The following is a 14,060-nucleotide window of genomic DNA, read 5'->3' on the forward strand; positions in this document are numbered from 1 at the left end:
TTCCAGCCATCAAATAGGAGCGATTTAATGAAATGTTTGGCCAGTGTGGTCCACGAATGATGTTAGCAACAACCAAGTGACCCTTGGCAGATAAAGGTTTCCCACTCCTTTGGATCAAAAGACACACATTTCCATCTAACCACGACTCTCAAGTTGATCACAAATTCTCCCATGCCAGACACACACACCAGGCAGGAAAATGAAGCCAACGATTATAAAATGATGTTTTCATTTAAATTTTTATTGAAATCCCACCCCCACCTCCTCCATTCAGCTTCTAAAGTGAACATACATGTACCGTCTGGCCTGATGGTTATTTTTTGCAAATTAATTCCATTAAGTTCCTGAAAATGGGACTGGTGAAATTTGGGGAAGTGAAGCTCAGACCAGGGAATATCAAAGATTGCTTTACATGGCTGTTTACAAAGGCAAACACTGAGAAACCCGTCAGTGAAACTGCCAAGTGTGTGTGCAGCACCAGCACACTGCTTACTGATGCTGTCTCCCCTCCGGCCCGTGCCCAGTCAGGAGCAGGGAGGGGAAAGGAAGAGGGCACAGACACTTGTGACAGAGAGCAGAGCTTCCTATGGCCGGAGGAAACCTGCACAAGTTATCTCCACAGTCAACATGCTTGGTTGGTGGAATATGTAACCAGCCTCAGAGTCATTTAACGTGCCCAGGGATTTTCCCTGTCCCTGGTTTCTTTCCTTGATGATGTCTCCCCTGTATCCTACTGTAGAGTTTCCAAGGGCAGTTTTGCAATGAGTATAAATAATTCACAGTAACTAAGGACCTTTTAAAGCATCATCTCTTAGCTAAATCTCGCTGAGGATGTGAGGGGTAAGGGAGGGTGGCGGGTTAGTGTGAGAGAGAGTTTTCCCTAGTACAGTAACATATGCTTTATAAACTTTTACTGTCATTAAAAAAATCTACCTCTAGGGCAAATGATCACTTAATAGTTTCTGATATAGTGAAGTTAAGAATTGTACCAACTTTTAAAATATTATCTCAATGTCTTTCACATGGAATAAATCAAGAATTCATTTAGTCTAAATATTTAGAACAAGCTTTAACAATGATTACTCATAAATGCTTTGCTGTGAATGTGGGCATAAACCCTAACTTGACTTAGTTAATCAGGGGCTGATAGCTGTCCACCCTCTGCAGAAGTGTGTCGGAATATCCCGGGGAATAGTACCTGAAAGAGAAAACTTCCCATTAGACATCTGTGGAAAATCCACTAGAGAGACATCAATGACTCAATGTAACAGAAGGTATTCATCGGAAATCAACCTATGAATGGAACCGCAAATAACCCTGAATAATCATGCAGGAGGCATGGCGGCATAGTTGGGGTGGGGGTCAGGTAAACACATGGTCAGCAGCCCCAAACCACCCTCTGTCTAAGGGGGCGAGAGGAGGCCTTCTGCCCAGGCAAACTGATACACTCGACACCCGCGGTGGCTGCTCTACTCTGTCCCAGAGGGCAGCTAGGAGCCGGACCGCGTCCGATGGCAGTGAGCTGGGTCTTTTAGTTTGAATGATACTCGAAGTTAAAGACTAGCGAAGAAGATATTCTCTCTTTGTGCTGGATTTACAGGTAACAGCACAAAAGTAAACAGGAGTAGTTCTTTTCAACGTAAGATAGTTTAATCCAGCATCGGTCTCTTATTAAAGAGACTGTATTTATTATTATTATACTGACTTTCTCACAGAGGGGTGATGAGGTTTTCTGCTTCTGTGAATATTTACATCCTGGAAACCCGATGGACCAGTTCTGCTCTGTCTATAGGGTGGTGTGAGTTGGAATTGAATAAACAGCAGAACGTCATAAGGAAGGGAAGTGACTGATTCAGCTTTAATTATAGCTAGTACATTGTTTTTCCTAAGTCTGACAGAAAAGTCTAGCATTACTAATCGACTTCTGCATTCTGGCTCCCTTAGGGATTATGCTCGTCTATGTCACTTTGTCAGCTATGGCCACTCATCTAAACAAATTTCTGGGAGTATAATTCCCATTAAAGAACTATTTAATAAATGGTTTACAAATATTCCATCATAGAAGCCTTGGAAATTAACCATTCATTTTCATGATTCTTGAACAACTATAGCATTATAAATTTAACACTGTATAAAATGTTTAGTATAAAATTATTAAACATAATGATTAATGCCTTGTGGGATGCTTGCTTGATATGTAAAAAAATTACATTCATATAAAAGTATGTCCAATCAAATTTAGCAGACATTCTAGAATATAAGAAATGGATTAAAAACCTAAGACAGGGCTCTTAAAATCTTCCAAAGCACTTAAATGCCCAGCCCCCACCACCCCTCAGCATTTTCTCCAGATAAAACCCAGTGTAAGGGTGTAGGGACTTTGCTTTGTCCTTTATGATTTTTATCTCACCTCAAATACTTGACACATAACCTCATTACTTTATGTCACCTTAATTATTTCTTCCATAGTCGGTCCAGTTAAGACGCGAAAGACAGCTGTATTTTTTCATAGTGGGTTTCTGGGCTGCTTGGTTAAACAGGGAAGTACGTACAGCTGTATTTTTTCCTGGTGGGTTTCTGGGCTGCTTGGTTAAACAGGGAAGTACGTACCAATGAGCATCCACACGAGCTATCTTGAAGAATGCTTCTGCTCTAAAAGTCTCCCCCCTTGAAAACAGTGTCCATCAGTCATGGGCTTCTTAGAGGTTTTCTTATACTGAGATATTGTAATTGTGTCTGTCTGGATGAGTCACTAATTTTAGAGCTGGTGTCACCAGTCATAAGTACTTTTTAATATAAATATTATGTAAGTTAGAAAAAAATCCAACACTTTAAGTCTGCTGTTTGAGATGGTAGCCACTGGCCATATATGGCAATTCAACCCTGGAAATATGGCTAGTGTAACAGGACTAAAGTTTTATTTTGTTTTAGTTCATTTTAAACATGGAAACTCCATTCACTTATTGCAAAATATTTAGCTATGTTTGATGTGACTACTGAATCTTCCTTTTCATCTGTAAATTTTATACAGATCAAATATTTCTGATGAAATTTAGCATCTGAATTGCGTCTGATGAAATTTAGCATCTGAATTGCGATGTGCCAGCAATGATAAAATACATACCAGATTGTCAAAGTGTGGGTATTTTAAAAAGAAGAAGAAACAAAAGGGAGTTCTCAGTATTATTTTTATGTCTATTACAAGCTGAAATTCTGATTATTTGGTGGTGCATGTGTTAAACTAGGTTAAAGAAACTATATTATTAAAATTTATTTTACCTGTTTCATTTACTTTTCAAACTGGGGCCACCAGAAAATTCTAAATTACATAGTGGCTATCACATTCAATTTCTCTACTGGATAATGCTGCTTTAAATTAAAAGGACCCAACAGATCAATTAGGACATACCAGTCATTCTTGAGGTTTTAACTGGCTGTCCTCCAAGCCAACTGCGAGTGCCACAGTTCTCCCGGGGCCTCAGACTCCACAGTCTGTGACTCCCCATGGGGAAGGAAGTACGCGCAACATGTATCCATCTCTTCCTTCAACCGTGGATACCCTCAGTTACCTAACCTTCCCAGTGCAGATAGAGTATGTGTGTATCTCAGTAGATAAACCCATAAATAGATGTGTAAAGTTGTCCGGCAACCGTCAGAAAGCCCAGTCCAGCTAGACCCTATCTAATGCTGAGCAATTGAAAAGCAGTCTCTCCTGTGAGGGAAAACTGGAACCCCTACTTAGACACTAAAAGCAATTTGAATCTAACTATAATAATCTTTACTTGTGTTTCTTATGTTTTCAAAATTGAAATAAAAATTTGCCTGATGTGCATTTACCCTCAAAAGCAAAACAGTAAAAACTAATAAATGACCAAGTGCCGCTACATAGTTTGCATCTTGTATCATTACGATGCTTTATTTTACCCTAAACCTTGTGTTTAATTGCAGTAGCGTGAATATAGGAAATCCTGAGAGGATAAGAACAGGTATTCACTGAGCTGAGTTCTTCCAATGAGCAAGCCCTCTGGGCTAAGAAATGTATAAGCGTTATCTCATTTAATTCTGGCCACTCTGTGAAGTAGGTAATTATCCACATTTTACAGAGAAGGAAACAGTGGCTGGAAGGGCTCTAAGCACTGTCTCCCAGGCCCTGTGTCTGGTAAGCAGTTAGGACTAGATAGAGACCTGGGCTTGTCCAACACTCACGCCCTCGGTGGCAGCCATACTCCTCAGGAAAGCCCCCGGACGGAAGACAGCCAGAAGCCCCGTCCTTCTGGCTAGCAACGGACGCTGTCCCAACTTGCTTTAAGAAGCTAAGTGAATTAATCTTATTATCCTATACCCATGTGGAGTTTAGATTATAATTCTATTATGTACTATGAATTGTTGTGACACCAGAAAATGGGCTCAGTAGAAAACTGGGTGCATGCATCCCCAAATTAGATTATTTTCCCAAAGTAAATTCTCCCCAGAAAACATCCAAAAAAATCAAACTCACTGCCATCAATCGAAGTCGACTCATAGTGCCCCTACAGAACAGGGAAGAACTCCCCATGCGCACTTCCAAGACTACAACTCCTTATGGGAGTTTCTTGTCTTTCTCCCTTGGAGCTGGCTAGGGGTTTTCGAACTGCTGACCACTCGGATCACAGCCCCAACACACGAGGGCTCCTCAGCAACCCCACAAGGCAGGGTAAACCTGCCCCTGTGCTTTTCTGAGACTGCATTAACTCTTTCCAGGAGTAAATAGCCTCACCTTTCTCTCATGAGGGCTCGTGGTTTCGAACTGCTGACATTGTGGTTCGCAGTCCAATGCGTAACCCATTATGCCACCAAGGCTCCTTGCGCACGCGCGCGCGCGCGCACACACACACACACACACACACAGAGCTAAATACAGCAGAGACAGGACTAGAGCTTAGGTTTTCAAACTTCTATTCCAGAAGACGTTACCTCTCATCACATCACCTTCCTATATTATAGTTCTTAACCATCGTAATAGCATTAATGGAGGAACACACAAAAAGTAATTGTTTCTAAAAGTCACCTGTACTACAAGAACCAAAACTACAAACAAACCCATTTTTGAGATTACGTTGACCTATTTCCACAAAAAGACAAGTTTTCAGAAATTTCTATAAAACATCTTTTGTAAACCTAATTCTTTACAAAACATCGGGAATTTGAAAAAGTTTATCAACTAACCATGATTCTTAGGCACATTTAAAAATGAAACCGTAGGTCACGGAGTACAAGTTCAAAACTGGCAAAGGTCTTCTGATTAAAAAGCCTACATTAAAGTTTAACTTGACCCAGTTCTCTATTTCCACTGGCTGCTCAGTTCAAGCACTCACAGAAAGCAGTAAAATAATGTTTTACGTCCACTTATGAAGAGGTTTTATGCTGGTTGATTCAAATAGCTCATTCCACTGCGGAACTATTTCAGTTTACTTTTTTTTAGCTGTTTATATTATTTAGGTTATGTAACTGTTTCTATTATTTAGGTTAGCTGTTTATATTATTTATATTATTTTAGCTGTTTATATTATTAGGTTATATATATTTTTAGCTGTTCATATTATTTATGATAACTGTTAGGAAAGTTATCTTAATTAACATAAAACAGCATTCTTCCAAAAGGGACTTACATTCCAGGTACAAAGATGAACTTTATTTTTTGATAAAAGATCTTTACTGCTTTACACAATTGATGTATGTATGGGTTATGATAAGAGTTGTATGAACCTCTAATAAAACTATTAAAAAATAAATAAATAAATTTAAAAATAAATAAATGTCATTATAAAAAAAAAGATCTTTACATCTTTCACCTAGTGATTTGACATATTTTATAGAGTATGGATTTCTTTGTATTGTATATGACAGTATATATTTTGTTATAATTACTTCTTTGATATATTCTATCCATTAATATTTTCAAAGTTAAGTTAGTGAAAGTTTTTTGGTAAAATTATTCTCATAAACTTCTCAAAAGAGCATAAATGTATATCTCTTGAAATAATTGCTGATAGAATATATGTGAATTAAAGGTGAAATTTTTATCTTACAGAAAATAATTTTCTGGTTATAAAATATTAGCATTGTATTAAAAATCACTGGTATTAAAGAGGAAGGATGAACAGATATGCTATAACACAGTTTTAAAAATGAAAGTTTATATTTTCTAATGTGTTAACATCAGAATGGGGCAAAAATAAAAAATAAGGGTAGGATTGGAAAAATTTTTACAAGTGTGGTTTTTCAGCCTGCATATTTTGTGGGTATTTTTCAGGATTCATATGTTAAAATAATTCTGTATTTTCTGGGTAATGTTGCTTTTACTTATTTTGGATTTAATGGTACAGTTCTCCTTCAGGTTATAAGGACAAGGCTTGGGTCGGTGCAAATCAACCTCATTTAAAATATATATGTGTATTAATCTTGAACCAGCTTTCTGCTGCTTTACTCTGCAGTACCTGTATCTCGTAAATTCACAGAAGTTACTTTCCAGCGTTTAGTAATTTTCATTTTACCACTCAACATCTCTTTGATACTTGTAATACTCCTATCCATGTAAGCTAAGGCAGAAAAGTAATATACAGTGAACTAGGTACATGGATTTGGAAACTATAGGCTGTTTCTAAATTAAATGTACACCATTAATAGGCTGAAGAAATTTAATATTCTATTTTATTAATTTAATAATTAATTATTAACTCTGTTTGGACACTATTTGGTAAGGCATACATTAAATTAGTAGAGAAATCTCTCCAAAGGCCCTCCAGTTTGAGTTGGAAGTGTATCTATCAATCAGAACATTATGAACGGGCTCCAAAAAGTCTGTGGGAAAGTATCTCTTCATACCGTTTTGCACGAGCTTTCTGAAGCCCCTTTGGATTTCATTTGGGGGAGGGGAGGAAAGAGGTCAAGAGTGAAGTAAAGGCATGGACAGGGTCTCATCTAGTAGTACTTCACTGCTCACACTTTGACAGCAAAAGAAACCAAAAAACAACTCCATCAAACTGACTGCCATTGACTCCAGTCCAACTCATAGTTACCCTCTTTTAAAAAGTAAATAAATAACACCAAACTCATAGCTATTAAGTCGATTCCAACTCATATCGACCTTATAATACAGAGGAGAAGTGCCCTCTGGGTTTCTGAGGCTGTAAACCTTTACAGGAGCCCCAAACCTCCTCTTCCTCCTCTGGAGCAGCATGTGGGTTCGAACTCCTGACCGCGTGGTTAACAGCTCGGTGTATACCCACTGCACCAGGGTTCCATCTGTACTGGCACAGTGGGTATAAAATCTAGATTTCAAAACAAACATTATTTTAATTTGGGGCATCTCAAAATCCATTTTCCTTACCTTACTATCTCCTCGGGGTAACAATTATTAATGCTGTTGATATATTCCTGAAGGAGAGATCCAGGTTCTGCTTTTATCTCTTGAACCTTTTTAAGTCCACCACTTGTCACAAAAAGTCTTCGAGCTTTGCTATCATGCGGCAGCACCTTGAAAAATGAAGGACATATGAATTCCAGCTTTTCTTTACACAACTTTTTTATTACTGAAAAAGCATTACTTCAGAGAATCTGTAAAAGTGAATTTGTGTTCAAGAGACCTATAGCATAATGGGCCTAAATGTGTGGATGAATGGATTCTAACATTACCGTCTGCATCAGGACCTATGCCTGTTTTCTTTTTCCTAGAATGCCTCCCACAATCCACGGAGCTAACCCCATGCCTTTGTTAACTCTTAGGACTCATTTTTTAAGACTCAGCTCATACGTCACCTCCTTCGAGAAACCTTCTCTAGGGCTCCCGCGGCCTCTCTTCCCAGATGGGTCCGCTAGGTCTCTCAGAGCACTCTGTCCAGTCCTTATTGGCACACTTACCACTTGATACTCTGATTATCTGGTTATTTGTCCGTCACACCTAAATGCCACTGGACAAAAACCGTTAACATTCACTCATTTACATCCCTGCTGCCTGACACCTCCTCAATCTCAATAAATGTTTAACAAATTATTGAACATACAAGGGGTAGGCAGGGAAGTTCCCAGAGAAGACTTAAAAATCAACCAGTGAGGACTAGAAAGAAAACCCTGTGCTGACAATTAAAAGGCTTCTGGAGAATGAAGCCAAGGAGGTTAGTTGCAAGTGAATGGCAAGTGGAGGAAGTCCAATTACGGTCAACTGCGGAGGGCACCGGAAGTGAGAAGGCAAAGGCAAATTCTAGTGTTTCCTGAAGAGCAGTGGGCTGAGACAGGCAGCTGGACAGAGCCAAGGGGACAGGAGCTTTTGTTTTGTTCCTGGGGTGAGAGACAGGAGGCAGGAGAGATGAAGAAATGAATTATGCAAAACAAGAGACTGGTGGCTGTGAGAGGGCGTGGGCCTGAAAAGAGGGACTTCCTGCTCTGAAGGATCATTGCTCTGCCCTCTGACACAAGACCCCCTTTCCAATCCTTTCTCAAGGACCAGCTTTCCCCTCTGCATTTCCTCTCCCGGAGCCTTCTCCAAAGACCTTCGCCTCTATCCATTTATTATTTCACTTTAAAAATGAATTCATCATGAAGCCAAGTACAGTAAAACGCTTTCTAATTGCTCTGTCTGGTCTCCCCAGATTTCAGAGTTCCTTGAAGAAGAACTTATCCTCTTTTTTTTAATCTATTAAAATAGGCACTTAAAACTACAAAAGGATCTTACTAATATTTATGTCAACTGGATAATGAATTATTCCATTAATAGGTGGGGTTGTTTTTTTTTATGAAATTGCCTATAGAACTAACATTTTAAATGTTTTATTTGGCCCAGAGAATTTTCATTACCTCCTTTCTCTGTCCCTGGGCACATATACCAAATATTTTACCTTCTGCCTTGCTTCCCCATCACTTCCTAGGGTTGTGGTACCCTTAGATTAAAAGCGCGCACACACACAAGCGCACAAAATTCTGACTGGCACACATATTCTAGAAGGTCTTTTTATAAAAATGCATGATTCTCTTTATTTAAGAATATTTATTTCAGAGTCCATGGGTTTATTATTAGTTACTTTAGTGACTTATTTTGAATTCTTAAAATAGGCTAGAATTCACTATCACAGTAAGTTAAACGAAACTAGAAATGCCAGGGAGTACACACCCCCCCACAAACCCGAAAAGCTCCACTGGGCGAAGCTTTCATAGCAAGCACTTTAGGTGAGCATCGGGCATCAAGCAACTTGCTCTGAATTATTGCACCCAGGGGAACCGCCTTGGCTGGTTCTCTCTGAATTTTTTCGTAAAAGCAGTATTGCTTGAACCTTGTTTTCTGTGATTTAAGAGAACAGCGTGCAGCTGTGAAATTTTGTTTCCTGCTTGGGAAAAATGTTGCAGAAACTGTTGTGATGTGGAACACAGCTTGCAAGGACAGCTCTTTGGGGAAAAACTCAAGTGTATGAGTGGGTTTTCTCATTTCAAAAACACTGAAACGTTGATTGATTACAAACTTCATTTTGGACATTCGTCAACTTCCTGAACAGACAAAAATGTCCACTTGTAGTGCCTTTGGCTTTCTTTCCACCAGGTCAGACTGTGAATCAAGAGGTTCTGAAAAGATAGCCTAATGGTGTGCAATAAAAAAAACCTGATTTGTGGCAGGCAAGGGACTGGTTTTGCCACCAAGACATTCCATCTGCTCATGCAGCCATCTCAGAGAGCCAGTTTTAGCAAAAAACAAAACAAACCAAAAAAAGCAGCACGCCTATCGTGCCCCACACACCTTACATTAGGCTGTTTCTGCTAATGAAGAGGGGCATGAAAGGACAGCAATTTTACAACATAAAAGAGGTGAAGAAAAAAATGAGTGAGGTGCAGTCAGCCACCCAAACAGATGAGTTTGAAAAAGGTTTCCCAGAATGGAATCGCAGATTTGACAAATGTATGAAGTATAATGGAGAGTACTTTGAAGATCATAAGATTGTTTTATACCACCCCCCTCAGAAGAATGCACTTCAGAGGACAGCACTGGGGCTCCAGTTTAGGGAGAGGGGAGAGTCAGATTAGAGCACATGGGAGAAATGCAAAAGGACGGAGAGGGAGGAGAGGGCATCCTGGCCCACCAAGCCCCGAGGACGATGTTCCTGCTCGGAGCAGACAATGCACAGAGAGGACCACAGGGCCAGCCCCACCACGGGACACGGTGTCCCTCACTGAACCATGGCACTGCGGGGGACAGCACTGGAGACACAGTGCGGGAATAGTGCACGGCCGGGCCCCCTCACGCTGGGGTGAGGCACTGAGGGCATGCAGCAGAGCAGCAGGGGGAACAGAGTGATGAGACCCCCGGGGAATACCAAAAACCGACTTGGGAGACAGAGCCTGGCACCCCATCAGACTTGGCTGGAAAACACTAGTAAAGGCCAACAAACAGACCTTGAACTATGTATAGGCTTTTCCATTTTTGTCAGCGGTTTTTTTTTTTTGCTATTGTTATTTTATTTTTGCTGTTGTTATTTTTTTTGTTGGTTTTGACTTCCTTTGTTGTTTTATTTGGCGTTGCCTGGTTTTTGCACTTATTAATGTATCCGCATGTCTATCTAGATAAGATAGGCAGGACAAATAATTCAAAGATGAAAAGAATGGGGCCAATGGCTCTGGAGGGATACGGGAGAAGGGGAGGTAGGAGTAAGGGAGGTGGGCAACCAACCCAGGGACAAGGGAACAACAAGTGAACTAAAATCAATGGAAGGAAGGTTGTAGGATGCCAAGTGGGGCTCAATCATGGGCAATGTAACACCGAGGAATTACTAAACTCGAATGAAGGTCGAACATGATGATAGGATAAGAGGGAACTAAAAAGGAAATAGAGGAAAGAACCAGGGGGCAAAGGACATTTATAGAGGCCTAAATACAGGCATGTACATATGTAAATATACATATAAAATGGGAGGGGAATAGAACTATGTACTCACATCTATATGTTAAGGATTAAGGTTACAAATGGACACTGGGCTTCAACTCAAGTACTCCCCTAACACAAGAACACTTTTTTCTAACAATCTGGCATTCTGTGATGCTCACCTTCCCAACACTATCACTGAAGACAAAATGGATACATAAGCATATGTGGTGAAGAAAGTTGATGGTGCCCGGCTATCAAAAGATATAGCATCTGGGGTCTTAAAGGCTTGAAAATAAACAAGTGGCCATCTAGCTCAGAAGCAACAAAGCCCACATGGACGAAGCACACCTGCCTGTGTGATCATGGTGTCAATGGGATCAGGTATCAGGCATCTAAGACCCAGAATAAAACCATACCCAAGGTGAATGGGGGTGGGGGGAGGGGGAATGGAGTGGAGACCCAATGCCCATCTGCAGACAATTGGACGTCCCCTCACAGAGGGGTCACAATGAAGAGATGAGTCAGTCAGGGTGCAGTATAGCACCGATGAAACACACAACTTTCCTCTAGTTCTTTAATGCTTCCTTCAGCCCTCTATCATGACCTCAATTGTACCTTACAAATCAGAATAGACCAGAGCATGCACACTGCTACAGATAAGAACCCACAACACAGGATATCCAGGAGAGATAAACCTCTCAGGGCCAACAAGAAGAGTGGAGATGCCATCAGGATTAGGGGAGGGTGGGGTGATAAATGGGGAATAGATCACAAGGATCAATCTAGAACCCCCTCCCAGGGGGACGAATAATGGAAAAGTGGGTGAGGGGCAACAGAGGATGTAAGATATGGAAAAAATAATCTATAACTTATCAAGGGTTCATGAGGGAGGGAGGGCCGAGGAGGGAGGGGAAAGAAATGGGGAGCTGATATCAGGGGCTCAAGTGGGAAGAGAAGGCTTTGAAAATGATGGCGGCATATGTGCAAAGGTGCTTGACACACTGGAGGAATGTATGGATTGTGATGAGCCCCCAATAAAAGTAATTTAAAAAAAAGATTGTTTTATTAAAAAATTTAAATACATAGTCTTGGGGAGGGGTTTCCATCTTTTGGGGTTACCTCTGTGTCTCGCTCACTAGCCTAAAGTATTTGGACTACAAAACGAAGCTTTCAGAACTAAAGTGAACTATCCTCTTCTATGCAGTCCCTGGGTGGCACAGCGGTTAAAGGCTTAGTAGCTAACTGAAAGGGTGGCCGTTGGAATCCACCCAGGGGCCTCTGCAGGGGAGAGCGTGGGCAGTGCGCTCCCAGAAAGATCACAGCCTAGGAAGCCGGGTATGGCCGCTGTGCTCTGCCACATGGACTACTATGAGGCAAAATCCAGCTAATAACGCCTACCACCACCTTACCTGAAAGGTTGGCATTTAAAGCACACCCAGAGGCAGCCAGGAAGAAAGGTCTGGCAACCTGCTCCAAGGAGATCACCCCTGGTCTTGAGGGCTCCAAGGAGCGCAGTCTGCTCGACACCACGGGGACGGATTCAACAGCAATGGGGTCCATTTCTAAGAGCTGATGACCAGGTTTACAGGTGATCCACTCAGTCCCTTCTTCCTGCCTCCTCCTCTTGTCGTATATGATAAAATAGCTGATGAATTTGTTAAACGTAATATACAAAATCACACAGACACCAAGAGGGAGATCCATTTATCTCCGGCAGTAATTTCGTCTTTTCGATAGTTGGTTAGTTGGTTGGTCAGGAAAGTATGCCATTATGGCTCCTACCTCCCCCAAAAATAAGGTGGGGGAGGCAGGCACGTGTGATGATTTTCTTAGGAGGCGCACGGGTGTTTAATACACAGAATTGCACACTGGGATGGAGTCAGCAATGTAAAAACCTTCTGCTTCCCCATGGTCAAGATACCTGAGAGAGCTGCTGGAGATCACGGAAAGAGTCCTGAGAACTAACAGCCACTAAGGCCCACTCAGTCTATCTTTAAGATAAATGCCTACAACTAGCCTATTTCACTGCAGGTCTTAATTTCAAAGTTATCAACTATGCAGCCTTTGCTCATTAACTATAAATATGTGAAGACTAGTCAAATGTGTATACAATCAGACGCCAAAGTTCACTACCATCAAGTCAACTGCAACTCACAGCAACCCTGTAGGACAGAGTAGAACTGCCCCCCATGGGGGTGGCAAGGCTGTGGCTCTTCACAGTAGAAAGCCTCATCTTTCTCTTGGGAGCAGCTGGTGGTTTCAAACTGCTGACCTCACAGTTACTAGCTCAACATGTAACCCAATACGCCACCAGGGCTCCTATTCAATGACAGTACCTCATTTATGAACCATTATAGTCAACTAACCAAAACAGATTTGTATCCCTGTTCATTTCTTACTTAAATTTTATTAAGTAGTAATAGTCACTTCCTGCCTTATTCCTTAAAAACAACATATTTTATATTTAATGCCTACTAAGAGCCTGGTATTGAGCTAACCTCTTTAAATTTAGTATCTCATGTTCAATCTTTACAATGGCTCTATAAGTATTGTTTTATGGGTAATGAAATTAAGGGTTAGAGAGGTCAAGACTGTGCTAAAGATATTAGAACCGTTAAGTGGGAACTGTAGACACTGCAACTCTGCAGGCTGAGCCCCGAGCCACGACAGGATGCCCCTCCCCCTCCACAAATCCCATTCCCTCAAATAAAATGTCAAAGCGCATAATTTAGCCAGTCCCTGATAGTGCAGTGTCCTGACCATCAGTGACAACTGAAACACATTCCTCCTTGGCTCACAGGACTGTCCTTCTGGCTGTTTCCACTTCTAGCAGTCTGGTGCTGCTATCTTATGGCCCTGAACCTACAACGGTCTAAGAACTCTGACAGCTTCAATGGTTCAAACTGCAGTGGTTTGTTCTTGTTGCTGTTTTGTTGTACATTGTTGCTTGGTTTTGCTCAGTCTTGTTTTTGTGCATATTATTATCTCCGCAGGTCTGTCTAAATAAAATAAGCTAGATGAACAATTCGGAGGAGAAAACAACGGGACCGACAGTACCAGGGGAATATGGGAGAGGGGAGGTGGGGGGAAAGGAAGTGGTGTTAAGAAACCCAGGGACAAGGGAACAACAAGTGATCCAAATTGGTGGTGAGGTGGGTGTGGGAGGCCTGGTAGG

General features: G+C 41.2%; 1 protein-coding gene across 1 annotated transcript in view; it reads right to left on the bottom strand.

The window, feature by feature from the left end:
* Nucleotides 1–262: 262 nt before the first annotated feature.
* The window catches only part of SPAG6 (sperm associated antigen 6), a 65,921-nt gene continuing 52,123 nt past the window's right edge, over nucleotides 263–14,060 (bottom strand). Inside the window, exons 10-11 of the mRNA XM_004710810.4 lie at nucleotides 7,370–7,515; nucleotides 263–1,198 (exon numbers count right to left, since the gene is read on the bottom strand). Coding sequence (XP_004710867.1) covers nucleotides 1,129–1,198; nucleotides 7,370–7,515 — 216 coding nt within the window. The 3' untranslated portion in view covers nucleotides 263–1,128. The remainder of the gene's footprint in view (nucleotides 1,199–7,369; nucleotides 7,516–14,060) is intronic.

The sequence above is a fragment of the Echinops telfairi genome, unplaced genomic scaffold, assembly GCF_000313985.2.
Source record: "Echinops telfairi isolate 266 unplaced genomic scaffold, ASM31398v2 ScPeMD7_7461;HRSCAF=8499, whole genome shotgun sequence".
In the NCBI taxonomy this organism is placed as follows: Eukaryota; Metazoa; Chordata; class Mammalia; order Afrosoricida; family Tenrecidae; genus Echinops; species Echinops telfairi.